Genomic DNA, 22,972 nt, shown 5'->3' with positions numbered 1-22,972 from the left:
TATAGTATCCAGTCATATATTTAGTTCTTTAATCCATTTTGAATTTATTTTTTTATATAGTGTTTGAGAATATTCTAATTTCATTCTTTTTACATGCAGCTTTCCAGCTTTCCCAGCACCACTTATTGAAGAGACTTGTCTTTTCTCCTTTGTATATTCTTGCCTCCTTTGTCATAGATTAATTAACCATAAGTGTGTGGGTTTATTTCTGGGCTTTCTATCCTGTTCCATTGATCTGTATGTCTGTTTTTGTGCCAGTACCATACTGTCTTGATTACTATAGCTTTGTAGTATAGTCTGAAGTCAGGGAGTGTGATTCTTCCAGCTCTGTTCTTTGCTCTGTTCTTCTTTCACAAGATTGTTTTTGCTATTTGGGATATTGTGTTTTCATACAAATTTTAAAATACTTTGTTCTGTGAAAAATGCCATTGGTAATTTGATAGGGATTACACTGAATCTGTAGTTTGCCTTGGGCAGTATGATCATTTTAACAATGCTGATTCTTCCAATCCAAGAAAGTGTATCTTTCCTTCAGTTTCTTTCATCAGCATCTTATAGTTTTCAGAGTACAGGTCTTTTGCCTCCTAAAGTAGATTTATTCCGAAATATTTTATTCTTTTTTATGTGATGGTAAATGAAATTATTTCCTTAGTTTCTCTACCTGATATTTCATTGTTAGCATATAGAAATTCAACAGATTTCTGTATATTAATTTTGTATCCAGTAACTTTACCAAATTAATTGATGAACTCTAGTAGTTTTCTGGTAGCATCTTTAGGATTTTCCATGTATAGCATTGTGTCTTCTGCAAATAGTGACAGTTTTACTTCTTCTTTTCCAATTTGGATTCCTTTTGTTTCCTTTTCTTCTCTTATTGCTGTGGCTAGGATTTCCAAAACTATATTGAATAAAAGTGGTGAGAGTTGGCATCCTTGCCTTGTTCCTGATCTTAGAGGACATGCTTTCAGCTTTTCACCATGGCATATGATGTTAGCTGTGGGTTTGTCGTATATGGCCTTTATTATGCTGAGATATGTTCCCTCTGTGCCCACTTTCTGAAGAGTTTTTATCATAAATGAATGTTGAATTTTATCAAAAGCTATATCAAGAAGATATAAGTTGTAAATATACATGTACCCAACATAGGAGCACCTCAATATATAAGGCGAATGTTAACAGACATAAAAGGTGAAATTGACAGTAGCACAAATACAGTGGGGGACTTCAACACCCCACTTACATCAATGGACAGGTCATCCAGACAGAAGATCAGTAAGGAAACACAGGCCTTAAATGACACATTACAGCTGATGGACTTAATTGATACTTAAAGAGCATTCTGTCTGAAAGCAGCAGATTACATATTCAAGTGCACATAGAACATTCTCCAGGATAGATCACATGCTGGACCACAAAGCAAGCCTTGGTAAATATAAGAAAACAAAATCATATCAAGCATTTTTTTCGACCACAACACTATGAAGCTAGAAATCAACTACAAGAAAAAAAACTGCAAAAAACACAAACATGTAGAGGCTAAACAATATGCTGTTAAGCAACCAATGGATCACTGAAGAAATCAAAGGGGAAATCAAAAAATACATAGAGACAGATGAAAATGAAAACATAACGATCTAAAACCTATGGGATTCAGGATTTGCAGATACTAACTACTATATATAAAATAGATAAACAACGAGGTTCTACTGTTCAGCACAGGAACTTGCTGTCCAATATCTTGTACTAAGCTATAATGAAAAATAATATGAAAAGGAATATATATGTATAACTGAAACACTATGCTATTCACCAGGAATTAATGCAATGTTGTAAACCAACTATACTTCAATTTTAAAAAGACAAACCCCTTGCCCAACAAAACCTATGGGACACAGCAGAAACAGTTCTAAGAGGGAATTTATGATAAAGGCTTCCCTCAGGAAATAAAAAAAAAAACCTCAATAAACAATTTAACCTTATGCCTAAAGCACCTAGGGAAAGTAGAACAAACAAAACCCAAAGTTAGTAGAGGAAAGAAATAATAAAGTTCAGAGCAGAATAAATGAAATAGAGGAGACTTTAAGTTTCATTGATTGAAACTCAAAGATAGTTCTTTGAAAAGATAAATAAAATAAATAAACTTTAGCCAGACTCATCAAGAAAAATGGGAGAGGGCCCAAATCCTTAAAATCAGAAATGAAAAAGAAGTTACAACTGACACCACAGAAATACAAAGGACCATAAGAGACTACTACAAGCACCTATACTCCAATAAAATGGACAATATAGAAGAAATGGACAAATTCTTAGGTACAATCTCCCAAGACTGAACCAGGAAGAAATAGAAAATATGAGCAGACTGATTACCAGTACTGAAATTGAATCAGTAATTTTAAAACTCCCAGCAAACAAAAGTCTAGGACCAGATGTCTTTACAGGTGAATTCTACCAAACATTTAGAGAAGAGCTGACACCTGCCCTTCTGGAACTATTCCCAAAAATTGCAGAGGAAAGAACACTTCCTAACTCATTCTTTGAGACCACCATCACCATGATACCAAAACCAGGCAGATATTAACAAAAAAAAAAAAAAAGAAAATTATAGGCCAGTATCACTGATGAACATAAATGCAGAAATCCTCAACAAAATACTAGCAGATCTACTCTGACAATATATTAAAAAGATCATACACCATGATCAAGTGGGATTTATTCCAGGCATGCAAGGATTTTTCAATATCCACAAATCAGTCAGTGTGATACCACATTAACAAATTGAAGAATAAAAACCATACGATCATCTCAATAGCTGCAGAAAAAGCTTTTGATAAAATTTGCTTTTTCTTTTAGTTGATAATTCAGGAAAAGTATCCCATGAACAAAAGGCCTTTAGGAATCTTCAGGGCTAAATATTCCTGTGCAGATTATTTATTTATTGCTGACTTTAAGGAGTCTACCTTGTGGCTGCCTGCAAATCCCTCTCAGGTAGAGGTTGCAGACTGAACAGTACTATGTCCTGCTCAGGAGGATGCTCAGGCTCTCTGACATGCACTGACCCACAGAATCTATCAGATTCTGTTAGTCTTTCTTGGCTTCTGTGCGTTCCACTTCTTTCAACCATTCCTTTTGTGGGGAGGCAACGTGGAATGTGGAAAGAGCATAGGTTTTAGACCCTATCTTGAAGTCTATATACACAGTTTACTGACTCTGTGATAATGAGCAAGTTACTAAGCATCTGCATCAATAAAATGGGGATAATAAGACTGGCCTCCCTGGGGTTGTTGTGAGGATTAAAGACTGTGTAGGTTAAGTTTATAACTTAATTCCTTAATCCCCTTATCCTTCCAAACCACTCAGTTGCAGAATCCCAGACCTAAATCACTTAATACTTGTCTTTGCTCCTGCATTCTGGCAGCTAGATGTGGCCTGATCTCATCTAGCTGCCAGATCCTGGTCCCTGATCTCAGCTGAGCCCTCAGTGCTGCCCAGCAGTTGGTTTATGTGATTTTAGTCAACTTTCTTCCTGTCCTATGCAGAGGTCAGATACTGGTGGCTCAGAAGAAGTTGGTTCTGTAGACATCTTTTGTTTGGCCTGGAGATAGTTTTTTCAAATGTTGGGATTGGTTGTGAGGATTTAAAAACTAGGAGATTTCAAATAAAAGTTAAAACATTTAGGTTCTTTTGGAAAATTGGATGATCTAAAACCAACCTGGCATGCCATGGTAGTAATCAGTTTCTCCCTTGACAGGCCTGTCTTCTCCAGTTTGCCACATTGTTCCCACACCCTGTGGACTTGTACTGGCCAATTAGACGCAGTTATGCTACTTGCTCTATTCTTGTGGGCATTCAATCTTTGGTCTTGTCCTGTAGGTGAGCTCTCCCTTTTAAACATTCCTCAAATCTGGCCCCTTCTCTCCATACCCAAAGCCTTCGTCATTTCTAACCTGGATTTCTGGAATAGTGGCCTAACCCATCTTCTTATCTCTGTTATTGTCCCTCTTGAGTCTGTCTTCACAGTATTATCAGATTCATCTTTCTAAATTGCAAATTGAATCACATCATTTTTCTTGTTTCAAATTCTTAATTGCCTTTCCACTTTGTACGAATAAACTCATTAGCATGTTGTTGTAGTTCTACATGATCTGGCCAGTATCTCTCTAACCACTTAACCTCTCTGTGCCTCAGTTTCCTCCTATGGATCATAGGAGCAATAATAGTTCTTACCTAAAGGGTTATAGTGAGGATTAAATTAAAAATGCATATAAAGCTCTTGGCAAAGTACTCAACACTTAGTAAGTGCTTAATAAATATTATCTGCTTAGTTTTATGATGATACCATGTTTTTGTTTTGTTTTCCTTTTCTGAACCCAGACCTTCATAGCTGCCATCTCTTCTACTGTGAGTGGCTTTACCCCTTTTCTTCCCTTGATTGCAGCTCATTCTTCAGAACTTAGTTCATGTGTCACTTCCTCTACGACACACTCTGACCCCCTATAATCCCATGGCACTTGTGCCTGCCTCTAGGCATACATTTTCTCCCAGGCATCATAAATGCTTGACAAGTTAATGAATGATCAGCATCATTCATGGAAGAAGATACTTGATTAATATTACTGCTGTTATTCTTAGGGAATTTAGAAGATATGCCATAAAGCCTTTTTTATTAACCCATTGTTTCAATTTTGTCTAGCAGTGGTAACTATTCTTTTGTTATTATGTTTTTTTCCTTAAACTAAAGTAATTTTGTTCTAATCATGATACATACATCTATAGAAAAAAAAAGTATAAAGAAATCTCACTAGTCAAAAAGTAACTAGTGTTATTGAAGTGCTTTAAATATGTAAGCTTATATGTATGCTACTCAGTTTTTGTATTTAAAATCTGACTTAAAATTGAGTCACAGCATTAGAATATCCAGTTTAATACAATGAATTCACTACTTTTGTGTTCCACTTTGCAAGTAGCTTTCTGTATTAGATAATGAAATGTGTCTTCTACTAAGACAGAAAAGAAGCCTGAGATCCAGTCTGTCTTATTATTGTACTATGTCCTTGCTTTTATATGTGATTGTTCACTTAGCAGTATGTGCACTTCATCTGTGCTTACAGGCCATTCTCAATGAGTGGAGAAGTTTATGAGTTTGGAGAACTAAAGGCAACAACCTAGAGGAAAGGAATTATCATTTCTGGAAGTCAAGGATGGCTTTTTTAGGAGAAACTACTTGTTTACCCACCCTGCCTCCCCCACCCCCACATAGCCATTGACATAATTAAATGCAGTTTGCAGGAATAGATCTCCCAAATTTTTTTCTCTATGCATGCCTTCTTTTCCTTCTCTCCTGGTATCAGGTGTCCCATTTCCACTCTCCACCTCATCAAGATTTGTTTTACACAAGAAGTGTATTCTTATCACATCAAGATTTGTTTTACACAAGAAATATGTTCTTATATATTTTTCTCCTTTTTGTCATATATTCTTTTGGTATTTGTCCACTTCTATTTTTGTGACATGTCCCTTTCCAGGGAATGATACTGGTGTACATTCTATGAAGTGAACTTTTCCTAATAAACCACTTTATATCAACTTTTTGATATGGTGAGGCATTTTATAGCAGTAATAGATTCTAGCCTGCGGTGTGGATGGGCTGTTTGAATGTATGAAATTTGCTGTGTTTGGGTTTCACTTCTAATCCATTTCCTGTCTTTGGGAATAGTTGGACTATAGTCATCATAATAAGAAATGTAAACTGTCCTTTATAGACAGTGTTTCTTTCAACTTCTCCAGTTTCTATAAATTCTCTTCCTGAGTATTATTTGCTGCCTATTCTTACTTACTTTCTAATTTTAGATCACAGATTCTGCTGGCCATATTCTGTACTCCAAGGAGGATGCAACCAAGGGAAAATTTGCCTTTACCACTGAGGATGATGACATGTTCGAAGTGTGTTTTGAGAGCAAGGGTAAGTAAATCAGAATGTTTTCCCTGAGTTAAGCATCTTCATCTAAGCAAGCTAGAGCATGAATTTTCTCTCTTGGGCTGGACAGGAAGAGGAAGTGAAAACTACCTTTGCTGGGGTGCACGCACATATAAGTGAAGGCTGGCTGATCGGTGAAGTTGTTCTTCATGTGCAGGAGCAGGCATTTCTTGAATGCTGTGATATACTTAGCTTAAATGATAGAGTTGAATTTGGTATAGATGCTAGAAAATAGTGCATTTATATGCTAGTGACATGTTTTTTAAGGGATTAGAAATAGGGTCTGTCTGACAAATAATATATGGCAAAGTCAGAAGCAGTTTTGATCTCCAGGGCACTTGCTGTTGCCTAGCCCTTGCATCTTGCTATGGTTTCTTCTGTGCATCTCAAGGCCAGGAGCCCATAGTAACTTTTAGGCTGATTACCTGATGGCTTCTGTGCTCAGTGGTGGGTGAAAAGCAGATGGCTTTTCAATACCTATTCTTCAGCTTCAGGGACATGAGACTCTAAAAGCTGTATACATTCATACATGTTATATTACTTGGGACCCTTAGGGATTGCAAGATGCAAAAACATAAGTCAAATTGGCTTAAAGCGGAAGAAGAAGACCACGTTGACTCTCTGAATCAGGAAGTCTACAGTGTAGCGCTGACTTCAGGCACCCCTACATCTTGGGTTTTTGTTTTTGTTTTTTTTAATTGAAGTATAGTCAGTTTACAATGTTGTGTCAATTTCTGGTGTACAGCATAATGTTTCAGTCATACACATATATACATATATTCGTTTTTGTATTCTTTTTCATTATAGGTTACTACAAGATACTAAATATAGTTCTCTGTGCTATACAATATAAACTTGTTTGGATCTTGGATTTTTTTATCAGTATCAATAGAACCTTACCTCATTTTTAGTGCTTTTTGTTTGTTTGTTTGTTTGTTTGTTTGTTTGTTTGTTTTTTGCCTCCATTTGACTTTATTTTCAAGCTTTCTCTGTATGGTAGCAAAAAGACTCCTGGCAATTTTAGATTTATAGAATATATAGAATATATTCAGAATATATGATCCTAAAAGAAGAGCAAACACCTTTGCCAACAGTACGAATAGATTCCCAGAAATAATAGACGAACTAGCTGCTTTTGACAGTTAATCAAGAATTGACTGCCTTTATCTTAAGTGGGTCACTTTAGCCTAAAAGCTGAGGGAGTTCACCTAAAGTAAATGGAATAATAGATTAAGAACAGAAAATTAGGGGAGAGGGTATAGCTCAAGTGGTAGAGTGCACACTTAGCATGCACAAGGTCCTGGGTTCAATCCCCAGTACCTCCTCTGAGAATAAATAAATAACCTAATTCCCGCCCCCCCCCAAAAAAAAAACTGCACACACACAAAAAGAAAACTAAAGGATTTTAATAGTGATTTCATAACTGATACCCTTCTCTCTGCCCCCACCGCTGCTGGTTCCAGGATGTCTCAACAGTATTCCAAACATTTCCACTTGGTTGTGCCATTCTTACCTCAAAACTAGGATGTCTTAGACTGCGGCCATAACCTTTCCTTTCAAATTAGTTCCTTTTACTCATCAGTATTACCACCATCCTTCCCATACTTGGGCTTACATTTTTGAAATTATGTATTTTTGTCTTTTCCAGTCTATCATCAAGTTAGGCTGATACTTCTTTCAAAGTAACTTCTGTATTGTCACCACACAAATCTTGAACTCTAATCTTTTAAGTCATGGATTATGTCATTAGCTTTCTAACTGATATCCCAGCTTTTAATATATCCAACTGCTACCAGATTTGTCTTCTGAAACACATCTTTCATCATGTCAGTCCTCTTTCAGAAGCTTTCCCTTCTTTGTAGTGGCAGTTATGTTTCTGTTCTATAGAATGAAACGCAGAATCATAGAATTTTCAAGCTGGACAGGATTTTAGGCATCATGGCATTTAATAGTCATTATGTTCTTGCTCCATACCAACCTTATCTTCCACTGCTCATCAGACCCTAGCCATTCTGGTTTGCTCTGCCCTCTAAACATGTCACATTAATTCATTTGCTAGAATGTTCTCTTCCCATAAAACATGAGTTAACTTTTAGTTTTTGTATTGTACGGGCCTCAACCATTATGATCTGCTCAGTATCTCAATCAATTGATTGATTCATCCAACACTGTTCTAGGTGTTGGGGATATAGCAGTGAATAAAACAAGTCAGTTGTCAGTGGCACTTATATTTTCATTGGAGTGAACAGACAGTAGACAAATATAAGTCAGATGGTAATGAGGGCTTTGGAGAAAAAGTAAACACCTTGAGATGCTGAGCATGTCTCAGAAATAGAACAGAGGTCACTGTGGCATCCTCTAAATAGTGTCATCACTTACTGATTGGATTATTTATTTAGGTATTTATATATATATATATATAGCACATACAGCCTCGTGTTTAAATGTCTCATGTGTATCTTACATTCCCAATTTTGAACTCTTTGAAGCAGAGATTATCTTTGTTCTGAGTTTTTTAATATGCTTATGTATATATATGCCTAGGAACTTATTTAAAAATGTGTGTGTGCAGCAGGGAGGGTATAGCTTAGTGGTAGAGTGCCTGCTTAGCAAGCACAAGGTCCTGCGTTCAATCCCCAGTACCTCCATTAAAAAAAATTAAATAAAAAATGTGTGTGTGTATATACATGTATAAATGTCTGTACACGCATATTATGGTCAGCACTCAGTTTCTAGTTTCATGAGTGTTCTCTGTTTATTCTGTTGGAGACCTGATACTTTGTAGTCGTTGGCGCACTTTTTAAGATTGTCTGTTTGCCAGGCAGTTGCAGAGAGAAATTACTGAAGGGTCTTTTTACAGAGGAGACCCTTTAGAGCCATGATGTCAGCTGTGGGGATAGGTTTGGCTGTTCTATGCAAGAGACCGTATGGTCTGGACTCAGATAGTCTGTGGTTTTGTGGTTTTGCTTGTGTTTGAATAATGCTAATGCTGTGCTGTGGCAAACAGAGATAGTGGGAAGAGTCTTTTAGGAAAAGAATATCTTGATCATTTGGACCAGGTAGGGCTGTGAGCTGCTTGGATTTCATAACTTTTTAAATGAAGTAGAAGTAAAAATTCACATTGAATCTCCTTTGGGCAATGCTGTGATCAGGACTGCATATTGGATTTGGGAGAAGAGACCTCTCTAGGTGTCACTTTTTATTTTGTTTTGTTTTGTTTTGGAAATTGGTTTAATGCTTGGAAGATATATATGACTTGTCTTGGTTTCTTAATCCTTCCTATTCAGTCTTATTACTTTCAAATTGATCTTTCTAATCTATCCAAAAGAACGTCTTTACTGTGTTTTAAACGTGCCATATTCCATTCAGTATCTGAGTCTTGACTCATGTGTTGCCTTCTGCCTGGGATACTCTGTCTGCCTTCAGGTGCTACCTCTTGAGTGAAGTCTGTCCTCAAACTAATCTCTTCCCTCTTCTAACTTTTGCTCCATAGCAGGAATTATCTGAACTATTTTTTTTTTCCTTAAAAGTTTCATACTGCTTTGCATTTTCACTGTAACTTATTCATATTTACGTCTTGATGCCCATCAAGTTCTTTGAAGGCAGAGATTGTTATCTCCAGCACAGTTCTAGCACCCAGTGAGTTCCCAATGAGTGTTTATTGAATTGACTTCAGTCCATTTCAGAAAATTTCCAGTGTCTCTCAGGGTACAGTACCATTCTCTGTAGCTTATTATGGTCTCAGGAACACCAGATGCTTTAGTGGCACTGTTTCCCAAAACTCCTAATTTCATGCAGCAGTTTTTAATTTTATAAGTACTCAGGTGAATTCCAGGGACTGATCAGTTTTCTGGGGCTCTTTTGAATCTTTCCTTTTCTCCCACTTGATGATTCCTTTTTGATCAAGCTGAATCAGATTACTTTTTCTAATAAGAACATTGCTCTGTTGGTCCTACTATCCCAAGTAGACATTTTTCTGTGTAAAAAAGTATCTCTGAGAATTGAATTCTTATTGTTAAGTTTCTTCTTGGGCTCTTTTCTTTTAAGGGCTTTATGGAAATAGTCCTGTAACATTTTATTTACCTATTGAAATGGGTGTACTTTGACCAAAATGTTTAAATTAACTGGAATATTAGAAAAACCCTGTGTTCTTTTCAGTACTTACATTTGTATTAAGTAAATTCAAGTTTAGCGTATACCCATAATCCTTTTCTCAAAATTTCACAGGGCAGCTTTTTCAGGTGTGGAAGTGTCCCTTTTCAGCCTGAGTTGGTGCCCACTACCTATTACTGGTCCATATGCCACTCAGTTGTATACTGTTTTGACTTTTGAGTTGTATTTCCTAATCCGATAAGCCTATGTGTTTTCTCTTCTCCTGTTTTATCCCTCTGGAGTACTAGCTACAGTATCTTGTGTCCTGCTCCCTCAGAGATGTTTGCCAGCAGCATGTTCTCATTGCTTTCCGGCACCCCATACAGATAGAGGCTTTGTCTGGAATGCTTGAGATTTTAGCCAGAGCCAGGAATTTTCTGCAGCTGAGTAGGGGGAGGAGTTGCGGCTATTTCCCTCTATTGAGAGGGTTGAGGCTAGGGAGAGGGAGGGTGGGTGGGTGATTTCCCGGAATTTTAAATATTTCTCACAATGAATCCTTTGATTTCTTTCTCAGGAACAGGGCGGATACCTGACCAACTCGTGATCCTAGACATGAAGCATGGAGTAGAGGCGAAAAATTATGAAGAGGTATGTCCTGATTTAACAGCCAATGGAGGCAGTAGCATGCCGTGCTCTGTGAGGTTTCTGTGACCTAGTCAGGCCAACAGGCTGTGCTTTGCCCAGAAGGCTGTGGTTTTCTCAGCAGTCATGTGACAACCAGCTTGATATAAAAAGTTGTGTTAACAGCCTTGAACAATAATTCTGGCTGTGCTGTCAGCCAGATGACTGGACCAACTGTCCCATAAAAATATTGGTGTGATAAAACACTCAAGCACATGCCATTAGTTCTCTTGAGACAGGGACCAGATATATATTTATAATTTTTAAAAGCTGGAATTCATTTATATGTTAATGTTCAAGGTTAAGAAAAATGATTTGCTTTTAATTCTTATGGCTTTTATTTGCAGACTGACCGTTACATAGATAGCTAGGGCACGGATTCAGTGCTGTGCTGTCTTTGAGAAACACAATAGGCAAGAGTAGCTTTTAGTTAAAATAATTTCAAACTTTTCAGGAAGAGAGCAAGATGGAAGAAACTGCAAGAGACTAGGTTTTTGTTGACAGGAAGTACTGTAGAGATTAAAAACTGACACTTATTTGGATGGTAGGGAGGTGGGGGTGTGCACATAATAAGGGGAAGGGGGACTGAGCCCTTTTTTTCTCTATTATGAGAGACTCTAGGTCAGCACAAGATGGTTCTTCAAATGAAGAGCACCTTTGAAAAACCACCAAAACTATTTAGGACCGAAGGATTGATCTTTACAGAAAGATAAGAGTGTTTTTACCCAGATCAGAGTCTTTTTACGACAATAGCTGAAGGCATGAAGAAGAGGTGGGGTACGGGAGATGTAAATGGCTTTTGAAGAATGTAAACTGCATAAACAAAGGGAAGTTGTTTTAAATGATTTTAGGGTATTTTCTAGGAATGATGGAACAAGGAGAAGTTGTTCTATCTTTGGTCAGAATTTGGCAGGGAAATAGCCTAAAATGGAAGAAGACTGGAAGCGCCTGGCAGATCCTGCAGCAGGAAGGAGCACTGCAGTAATTGCAGCTCTTGAGGTCTTTCCTCTTCTTCCCTAGTTCATGTGCTCAACTGAACAAAACTAGACTGAGTTATTTATGGGCAATAAACAGGAGCAAGCAATGCAAACATGAATGGAAGACAGTTCCTGGTAGAAACTTTGATTTGCTTGTTTCGGTCTCCAGGCTAGTTTAATTAAAAGAAATAAAGCAAGAGCCTTTTTGATGGAATAAGTTGAAAATCCTTTTCAACTTTTATGATTCAGAAGAATCTAAATTATAATTAATTATAAAGTTAAAGTGCTGTTGTAAGGTATAAAACACTAAGAAAAATGTTTTATTGTTAGGAGGTGGAAGAATAGGTAAAATGATTTTCAGTTTTGGATTACTACTGCTATATCCTCAGCCTTAGACCATTCTCTAAGCAAGCATTCATTGAATTCCTACTATGTGGAATTTTTACCTGTTGTAATCCGCCCCCAATATGATGGCCATCATTAGGTAATCTATATTAAATGACAGGACACTTGATTAGACATTAGACACAGCTTGTTCTTCTCTAAAACACATAGTATTGTTGTGAGTTTACATACAGAATGATGTGGACATCACTGTCGTATAACATTTTAGAACCCCCATACCTCCTGGAATTTCCATTGTCCTTGGACTTAGTTGACACTGGGAAAGGGCCTTTATCTTTTCTGACCTTTTACTTAACCCAAGAGGGGAATCCCTAGCAGAAAGGAAACCACAGTGCTTCCTTTGCCTGCTTCCTGCTTCGAAAGTCTGGCACATCCTAAGCCTTTCTTTACGCACATGGTTACAACACAACTCTTAAATTCTGTTACCTAACCAAGAAACTCCTCCCACTACTTTGTTCGGTGACCTACCCTCCTTCCACCAAAAAAGCAGATCAGACTGAGACAGAGGAGGAGAAGTGGTTATGACACAGGCCAAAGACCAGCCCTTTTCTCAGTCTGTGGCTAGGCTCCCTTGAACCTTGCTCAAAAACAGCTGTTAGTTGTCTCCGGGCTAATACTGTGACAAGAACATGGATAATAGAAGCACTTGTTCCTTGGTTAATTACCAGAGAGCACTAAGCATAGGTAGAGGTTTTGAGGCAGTGGAAAGCCTTTATCTCCAGAAGTTTGGGGCCCTTTAGCATCAGTTTTTAGATTTAGGAAAATGTCACGTTTCTTTAATTTTTTCACATCTAACGTATCTCTCCCTCACACTTGTGGACTTCTTAATTCTGAAACCCTATGTGGTCCTGTAAAATTCGTTAGTAATCAGTGTTTTAATAGCTGGGCATAGTACCACACTACCTGCTAAATTGTTATGGAGGATTAGTTAATGCATGTGGATTGCTATGCAAACACGATATAAATGTAAGGTGATAGTATTTGGAAGGCAGAATGGTTGCCATTTTGTAAAGAAGCATAGTCTTGTAGTTTGAATTCTTTAAAGAGACAGAATGCATATGGCCTCAGAAATGAAGTACTTTTGATTCCCTCTGTTCTATTTTAAGGACCTCTCACCACTATCTTTTGCCCCTCAGAGGATGGCATCTTTGTAGAATCAATATGTGCATCTCTTTTTAGTTTGTGGTCTGAACTAGAACAGCTGTTTGCAGGGACTTACTGTCTGTTCATACAGTTGTGGGAATGAAGGTAATTATCCCAAGAAGGAGCTGTCTGACATATCCTCTAACTCTTGGGCTGTGTATGTCCCTTCTTGCTGTGAATATCAGCATTTCACCACAACTAAAATCCTGTTTTGCCTAGGAGTTCTATTGGTCTGTCATTTGCTATCAACAGATACATCAAAAACATAGTTGCCTTTGTTGGAGTAACAGCTGAAGACTTTCCAAAGGTTCTGTTTCTCTGAATGCCCTCAGGAAGGAGGAACTCTGCTTCTACATACTAGATCTCAAATCCCCTTCCTGACATAAGTTAAATGAAATAACATGGGTAAAGCACCTGACACGTAGGTGATCAGTTTAGTAGATTTTATCTCGCTTCTTCCCTTTCTGGAAACTGCCAGATGGCTATGGCAGTGTAAATAGGATCTTGCTAAATTTCATTCATTTAGCCCTAAGATTGGCAGTATTATCTGGACTTACTTTGGCACATTGTTGACCTTTTGACCTTCTATGGAGAAGCCTGTGATTCATATACCCGCACGCATAAGTAGACTTGCCTTGCCTTTGGGTGTAAGTCTGTCTTCTTTATCTTGATTATATTAGACTGGATAGTCTCCATTTTTGTTGCTATGCTTCTAAAATTTGCAGAGGCTGTGGAGATAACAGAATAATTTGACTGCATCTGGCTTACCTCAAGAAGCTTCTCTCAAGTTTCTTAATGTTCCACCAAGGAAAAGAATCTAGTGATTCTCTAGAGGCTGGTTTCACATGTGTGTTTAAGCAATTTTTCAGATCTAACACCTTTCCTTGGTACAATTACATATAATTGAACTTGATAGATTCAGATCATCATTGGAATGGAAGATTTGGATGTGGTTTAAGAAGTAGTAATTTTACAGTTATTTTGGAGGTATTGTAGATGTGCAGGGAAAGCTTTTCCAAGCACTACCTACCACTGCAGATGAGAGTGATAGATATTGTGGTAATAGATACTGTGATAGAACTTTCTCCTAGGCAGTGGGCCTTGTGAAAAATGAATGCTGAGTAAAAGTAGGTACAGAATGCTGTTAATGTATAGGAACTGCTGACTTCAGGGGATCAGCAGCACCTAATATCCACTATGAGAAAGTTGGCTCCTTTGAAGAAGGCACTAGAATGGCCATAATGGGTCAGTTACATGTGTGTACCATGTATCAGGCTTTTGGGATTATACAAAGTGTGCATCGTTTTAATTCCGCTGAGTTCAAGATCTAAACTAGCATGGGGAAAAAAGATGAAAATCAAAATCATGTGAATAGAACAATGTCTGATTGAATGTTAATTGTGTGGCACAGTCTAAGTATTGTAGGGCTTTAGGGAAGAGGGAGTCAGTGTGGACGGGGTGGTTAAAGGAGGCATCCTGGTTAATGCTAGAAAGATAGGTAAGATTTGGATACGCTGAGTATGTGTGCTTTTGGAAGTCAGGGATTCCTTTTTGCTGGTGTTTTAGAGCAGAGCTTTGCAGTTTTGATGCTGAATAAATGCTTTGGTAACCCTGGGCAGGGAGTCAAGAGACCATGGTTCTGCTAGTCTTGGTCTTCCACCCAAAGAACTGAGTAACTTTACGGAATCGTCAGTTTTCCTCATTTGTAAAATGAAGTCTCTTGTAGCTCTGATATTCTTTGGTTGGTTAGTGCCTAAATGCAGCCTACAAGGGGAATGCTACCTCCTAGTGGAGAACCTTTGTTACACATTGTTAAATAGGCTTTGCTTTTATCGAACTGTTGACAAAACACATGTCATCCTTTCAACCAAGGAAGATAAAAGTAGACTAGAAGAATAATGACATGCCTTCATGAAGCATGTATAATGTCACATTCTTACAGACACTTTGAACATTAAATCAGGTGCTTAGAATAGCAGAACAACAGTCAGTGGGCATATTGATAGAGCTTTTCTTGTTAGCTTTTTCACTCTGTGATACTGGCTCAGTGATACTGGCTGAATGCTTAGTCCTGGGCAAGTGAAGAGGGTCTACCTGATACTTAGGATAATTTGTTTTTGAATTTTACTCTCTTAGTCTATAAAAATTAGAGTAATAGCAGTATGAAAACTAGGAAGTTTGACTGATAAACTGGACAACTTACTCAGATCCTTGCAGCCTAATATAGCTCATTAACTTCACCTTTGAGCCAGAAAAACACTTACACAATAAAATATAAACTCAGACTTGGATTGCAATCCCAGCTCCACGAAGCTCTGAGATCTTGGGCAAGTAATTTTAATACTTAGAGCCTTAGTTTCCCACCTGAGAAATTTAGGAATAATCATATTCACTCTATATATAGGGTTATGAGGATTAAGTGAGATGACAAGATATACAATATGTATCACATTCTGGATTTATACTAATAGGTTTAATTCATTACATTACCTTTTTCATCTTCTTCCTCAATTTAGCTTCAGCCTAACTTTTGAGCCTTATATTTACCATCACCCACCCTCCATCCCCAAGCACGTGTGTGTATTAACACATGATTGTGTGCATGCACACACATGCGCGCCTATTTATAACTGGACTACTTGTGATCTCCCAAACAGAGCCTACACTCTCCTCCCTCTGTGTGTTGGTTTACAGGTTCCCCTCAGCCTTAAATGTCTGTCTCTCTCATCTTTTAAAATCCTGCACAACTTGTGAGATGCAATTCACCCACTCCCTGTTAAGCTTTCCGTTATCCTTCCAATTATAATTAATCTCATGCTACTTTCTTTCCATTCCACTTCTGATGTGTACCTTTGTTGTAGAAGTTAATACATAATGCTTTATATTATGGTTATAGCTTTTTATGTGAGCCTCTCCACCTGACTGTAAGCTTATTAGGAGCAGAGATCATAATTTATCTTGGTGCCTTGCACACATAGTAAGCACTCAAAAAAGCACTGTTGTTAGGGTCTTAAAAATATTTTTTAAAAACTTTTTTACATTTCTTTTGATTTCTAGGTTTAGATTAAATGTAGAAATAGATTCATTTGTTATTTTTGCTGTTTACCACCAAGTATCCATGATGTGTTAGATGGTTGAAACAGCAAGTTGATGTTCAGTGTTTTAGTTTCTTGACAGTTCTTCAAGTTTACTAGATTTTAAAGTAATATCAAGAATAGAGATAGTTCTTGGGTAAAGAATTTTTTTATTAGGGAAAGAGACCTTCATCCCACTCAAGAAGTCTAAAAATAATTTACTGAATTAAGGATAGCATAGAGTAATTATTTCATTGAGGAAATGAAATCTACTTGGAAGATACGTTATGAATAGAGGTATAGATTTAGAGTAGGACCTATGCTAGAAAAGGGATTAAGGAATTGAATGATTAAGTATACAATGATCTGTATGCCATATGGAATACTATGCAGCATTTAATAAGAATGAGGTGAATCTACAATCACTGAAGTTTTTGGAAAGAAAATGAAAAAAAGGAAGCCATAGGACAATATATACATTATGATTATATTTATAACTATTTTAATTATATTTTTCTGCATCATTTTTACACATACAAAAGCATAAGTAGTGTGTGTACCTTCTAACAAGGTCTGAAAAGATATACACCAGGTTCACAACCAAGGTTACCTCTGGGAAGGAATATGGGGATTAAGGAGCTATGAAGATGGGGCTTTTGTTTTTGTTCCCTTTGCTTCTGAATAATTTAAATTCTTCAGCAGGAGGACATATTAATGTGTTTCTTGAACAACTAAAAAATAAATGAAACACCAGAAAGGAAAGGATTGGGAACAGGTTTTTTGGGCTATAATCTACAAAGGCCATTCTCAGTATCAAGTTTATTTTAATTCTCTCATCCTTTTTTGGGTTTTGGGCCTTTGGGCTACTGTCATTTAACCAAAAAAGGAGTGGGGAGTTAGAAGTTGTCTTCAAAGTAATTTTTTAAAATACTATTTTCAGCTGGCAGAGGCACAGCCATAGTTTCACTTCTAGTTCCTTTTGTAAGTTTCTATTCAGGGAGCCTTAAATCACTTAACTCTAAAGATGTATCATGCCATTGCCTTTAGGCTGTCTCATTCAGGAAGCTTTGGAGGGGAAGGTACACACCAGAAGGGAAAATGTTAAACAGCCTATGGTTCATCTTATTATATTATATATCTTCTGTATCTTTTTCCTGGAGAATTTCTTTGCTCTGCCCCTCTATATGCTCTATATGAAATCAGTAGTACGTGTACACACACACACACACACACACACACACACACACACACACACACACACAACTAACCATTTGGTAAATCTTATACCAAATTAGCTTTATTCTGTTCTGCACCTGTCAGTCATGCCATTAACTCTACCCAACGTTTTACAAACGTAAGAAAATGTACATCCAGTGAGAGAAAACTTAGGTAGATCATTACAAATCCATCACCACATTTTAGGTACCATAAATATAAACTCAAGTTTTACATCCCTACCTTAATAACAGCTTCTGATTTTATTTTAAAGAACTTTATCTTGTTCTTCATATATTTGGTGAAGAATATAGTTTAGCAGAGAGAACATAAGAACACCCTTAAACTGTTCCCATTCAGCCCATATTAACTGCTGTTAACATTTAACAGAAAAAGAACAGGGAAGGTGAACTGGACAAAAGAGAAGAAAAAGTAGGGAGGTGCATAGAGAGAATGAATGGGAAATAGGGAGCAAAAAAGCAAATGTAGATACATTTTTTCAAAGAATTCTCTGTGGAAAAAATATAAGAGCAGCTGGTATATGAGTTTTAATATCTGGAAAGCTCTGGTGGTATATCCCCATTTTAAACGTAAATCATAATCTAAGATTGATAATAAAAACAAATAGAATAATGAAATCCTTGCTTTGGTCATGTATGACTTTAGTTATCAGATACTCTTGGAGATTTCACAGTGGTCTAGTTTGGAAAAGGAAGATAGTTTATTTCTTTCTCACACCCTTCATTACTGAGCATACAGGGAAGTCTTTGGAGATTTCTTTTGATAACTGGCTGTGTAATTAAAAACAAAATACACAGTGCAGCTTTTTTGTTTTTTGTTTTGTTTTGTTTTGTTTCTTTAGCAGACCTAGGATTCATCTGTGCTCTAGAGCTTTGAAGCAAACCTTAGAGCTGTTGTGGGATTTAAATGAGCAAATCAGAATTCTCCAATTTTGCGGTTTGATTTATCATCTTAATGCTGTTATGGTTTACATACTCTCTCATTCCTGTGCAGTCCCTGTTGGGAATTTGTTGTTTTCTTCTAAAACCACATTTGACTAATACTATGATTCTCACACTTACTCTAATAATATTGTTTCTTAGACATAAGTGGAAGGGCAAAGTTAAGTGCTTTATTAAGTCTGAAATCTTGGGAAAATAGTATATCTTTTATAGCCTACCATATTACAGTGCTTCTAAGGAGGTTTTAATCAAAATTAAAGTATTAAAAAAGTGAGATGGAAACATATAAAGGGTTACAGGGAAGGGAAGATGCCCAAATTTTGAAATGAGTTAGAATGATGGCAGAAGAGATTTTAAGCTTGGTGAAACTTTTTAAAAGTCTCCTCTGTTACTTTGTGTTCTTGATTGGAACAGTTTTTTCAGGGAATGGGTTTATAATTCCTTTCTTTTCCAGATTGCAAAAGTTGAGAAGCTCAAACCTTTGGAGGTGGAGCTACGACGCCTAGAAGACCTTTCAGAGTCTATTGTTAATGATTTCGCCTATATGAAGAAGCGAGAGGAAGAGATGCGTGATACCAATGGTGAGTGGAATGATGGCTCTTATTTCTCAGTAAGTGCACCATGAAGGAGACAAGTCCCCACACTTTAAATTCTGGTGTGCCCTTTTCTGTTTTGCCAAAGGGGGTTGTATGAAGGATAATTGCTTACTTCAGTATTGTTGCTGCTACAGGTAAATGAGCCATGTTAGATTTTCAGAGGAATAGCAATTTTCTCTGTGATAAGCAGTTGACCATATTCTCAGTCAACTTACAGTGTATCAAACTGATAATACTAATCTCTGTAATTTTTAAGTTTTTTGTTTGTTTTGTGGGGGAGATAATTAGGTTTATTTATTTATCTATTTATTTTAATGGAGGTATGGGGGATTGAATCCAGGAACTCATGCATGCTAAGCATGCATTCTACCACTGAACTATACCTCCCCCTCAATCTTTGTAACTTTCAATATTTATATATTGAATAATGAAAATTTAAGAAAAAACTATCTGAAATCCTACTGTAAGGCCTAGGGACAGAGTGAAGCTAATTAATTGCCTTTTTCTCTGGCCATCGTTTAGCTTGCTGATCCTCACTTCATTACATTTACAACACTTTTTTTTTTTTTTTTTTTTTTTTTAGAGTCAACAAATACTCGGGTCCTGTACTTCAGCATCTTTTCAATGTTCTGCCTCATTGGACTAGCTACCTGGCAGGTCTTCTACCTGCGTCGCTTCTTCAAGGCCAAGAAGTTGATTGAGTAATAAAGCCCAGTCTCCTCCTACCTTGTATCTTAGCCAGCAGAACATCGCTGGGACGTGCCTAGCCTAAGCATCCTACCAACAGCACCATCATGGCACATTGGAGCTTTCTCGCCAGAACTGATCTCTTTTGGTGTGGGAGGACATCAGTTACCACCTACACCCAACAAGTCAAAGAGGGACTTCTTTTTAACTTGGTAGGACTTGGACTGGTTTTGACAGTAAGACTATTATTAGAGTCACCTATGACAAAAAATAGGGGTTACCTAGATAATGCCAAAGCCAGCATTTGTACTGGGTTTCCTCGTATGATCTGTTTGAACCATGTTTTCTTTCCTTCTCCCACTTGCTCACCAGATTGGGCTTCCACTCTAGTTCCTTTACCAAGATTTTTATGACCATGTTGAACTTGTTTCATTCAGATTGTCCTGTTTGAATTTCTGTGTGACAACACCCTTAACTTTCTCTTGATTCTTAGCTGAAATGTTTAGGTAGCTTCTGGTGATACCCTTTCATAAGTTTGTGTCTCTTTAAAGGGTGATGGATGTGACACCTCATACAAATGAGCTTTGAAGTGTAGATAACTCTTAAAGAAAATTTCATTTTAGAGAATTAAAATATTTGTGCTCAGTTGCTTGAACTTTTTTCTTTTTGTGTGTTTATGTGTTTATGTGTGTTTAGTTCTGTACATTTATCACGTATAGATTCATGTGACTACCATCACAAGATGCAGAGCCGTTCCACCACATGGATTGCTTGTGCTACCCTTTTATAGCCACAGTCACTTCCTTCCTTACCCCCAAGCCTCAGCCTCTGGCAACCACTTATCTGTTCTCCATCTCTAATTTTGTCATTTTAAGAGTGTCATATAAATGGAATAATATAGTATGTAACCTTTTGAGATTGACTTTTTTCACTCAGCATAATGCCCTTGAAATCCATCCAAGTTGTTGCATATTCCACCAGTTTGTTCCACTTTATTGTTCAGTAATATTTCATAGTGTGGATATACCACAGTTTGTTTAACCATTCACCCACTGAAAGACATCGGGGTTGTTGTTTTCAGTTTTCGGCCATTACTAACTAATAAAGTTGCTGTGAACATTCATGTACAGGTTTTTTTTATGTGAACATAAATTTTTATTTCTCTGGGATAAATGCCCAAGAGATGAGTTGCTGGGTTGTATGGAAAACAGTTTATTTTTGTAGGAAACTGTCCTGCTCTTTTTCCAGGGTGACTATCCATTTTATATTCCCACCGGCAATGTATGATCAATCCAGTTTCTCCACATCCTCACCAGTATTTGCTATTATTTTTTATTTTTCAGTCATTCTGATAGGCATATGTAATGATACTTCACTGTGGTTTTAACTTGCATTTTCCTGATAGCTGATGATGTTGAACATCTTTTTCATGTGTTTATTTGTCATCTGTTTATCTTCCTCAGTGAGATAGCTGTTCATGTCCTTTGCCCATTTTATAATTAGATTGTGTGCTCTTTTTACTATTGGGGTTTTTTTTAATTGAAGTATAGTTGGTTTACACTATTGAGTTTTGAGAGTTCTTTGTATATCCTAGATATAAGTCCTTTGTCCGTTACGTGGTTGCTTAAATTTTTAACCTGACTTCTACAAAAGAAAAAAATAAGTAAAATTTACCAAGTCTTCTTACACGGCAAGTCACTGACTTAATTTCTGTTCTTATGTGTTCCATCTAATTTCTGTTCTTGCGTGTTCCATCTAATTTCTGTTCTTACGTGTTCCATCTAGAGAATGAAGACATAAGAGTTATTTAAAAATAACACACCTGGGAGGATCATGAATAGAGTAAATACTTGAAAACATATGTTGTGAAAGCAAAGCCAAGAATCACTATGGGAATATGAAGTGCCTAAAGGCCAATACTAATGTAAATAAGAGAAAGTGTGGACACACGTGACCATGTTCGTAAACAATTGTGAAAAATACCATCACTTGAAATTTTCCCCATTTCTTCCAGTAAAGTAGGTAGGAGTTTGTCCTTTCTGTAATCTCTTTTTTAACCCCTGCCGACTGTTGTAGGGCTTGTCTAATAGCAGTGGCAGGAATTACAGGATTTAGGACCCTGTAGTTTGGCAGCATATTGGAATTAACAAGAGAGTGCTGCTGGGATGACCTGGATAAAGTACAAAGGGGGAAGAGGGAGTGAGTTATGTTGTTAAAATCTCAGGCTCTTCTCTTAATGTTCCAGCTACTGTGAACCCCAAAGCCTTTTTTTCTCCCTTCCTTTGACTCCCTGTGTGAATTTCTCTGGTGCGGCATAAAAGTGGTTCTTTCATTAATTTGTGCAACATTGCCATCTGCTGTTAAGAATTGGTAGGTACTGCTTCTGAGGCCCTGGCAGCCAAATCCTCATCATAAAGGCAGCAGATGTGGATAAGGTCTATTTGTGGTATTACACATACTGAACGACAGAGGATATATCCAAACAGGAAAGAAAATAACCAAATTTGTGGGTTAAGATCCATCCCTAGATGCTTAAAGGTGAAATTCTGTTCTGTACCATTAGCCTAACAAGATACTCTCATATTTCTGACTGGTGCCTTTCTCCCTTTTAGAAGAAATGAAAGCTATTCAGTTGGTTAGTCTTCTGTTCTGACAAAATGTCTGAGAAGAAGATAGGAGAGGAGAATATTTTATTTTGCTGATGTTTTATTCCCAAATATGACTTCGTGAAACTGAAATTCTTTCATGTCCTTTCCTTTTACTCATGCCAAAACTACCAACTTGGACATTTATGCTTTAGATTTAAAGTTCATTGACATTATACCTTGATTTTATCTAAAAAGTAAAAATTTTGCTTTTGGTAAAAGATTAGTGCAAGAGCAAATCAGCTTTAAAAACAAGGATGTTATCTGTGTTCCTCCATTTTTGACCCGGTTAATCAACAGTCTGTAAATGATTGATGAGAATGATACAGTTTAAGTAAGCTTTGTTATCTGTTGTCGTAAACCCCTGTCATAAGCCATTTTTCTGTTTGTTTAATGGAAAGAGGCATGTGGGATTTATACAGATTCACTTGTAAGTATTGGATTGGGGATTTTTGTGTAAATTTTCTCAAATAAAGTCTAGCAGAAACCATTTTAGGTGTATTTTTCTGTTACTCTAGAGT

At 37.0% G+C, this 22,972-nt stretch overlaps 1 protein-coding gene across 1 annotated transcript in view; it reads left to right on the top strand.

Moving 5' to 3' along the window:
• TMED10 (transmembrane p24 trafficking protein 10) overlaps positions 1 to 22,941 on the top strand; it is a 35,742-nt gene extending 12,801 nt beyond the window's left edge. The window contains exons 2-5 of the mRNA XM_006184469.3: positions 5,848 to 5,959; positions 10,641 to 10,714; positions 18,978 to 19,104; positions 19,703 to 22,941. Coding sequence (XP_006184531.1) covers positions 5,848 to 5,959; positions 10,641 to 10,714; positions 18,978 to 19,104; positions 19,703 to 19,824 — 435 coding nt within the window. The 3' untranslated portion in view covers positions 19,825 to 22,941. The remainder of the gene's footprint in view (positions 1 to 5,847; positions 5,960 to 10,640; positions 10,715 to 18,977; positions 19,105 to 19,702) is intronic.
• The last annotated feature ends 31 nt before the right edge of the window (positions 22,942 to 22,972 follow it).

This window comes from Camelus ferus, chromosome 6, assembly GCF_009834535.1.
Source record: "Camelus ferus isolate YT-003-E chromosome 6, BCGSAC_Cfer_1.0, whole genome shotgun sequence".
Lineage (NCBI taxonomy): Eukaryota > Metazoa > Chordata > Mammalia > Artiodactyla > Camelidae > Camelus > Camelus ferus.
This window is presented reverse-complemented; position numbering and strand designations above follow the sequence as displayed.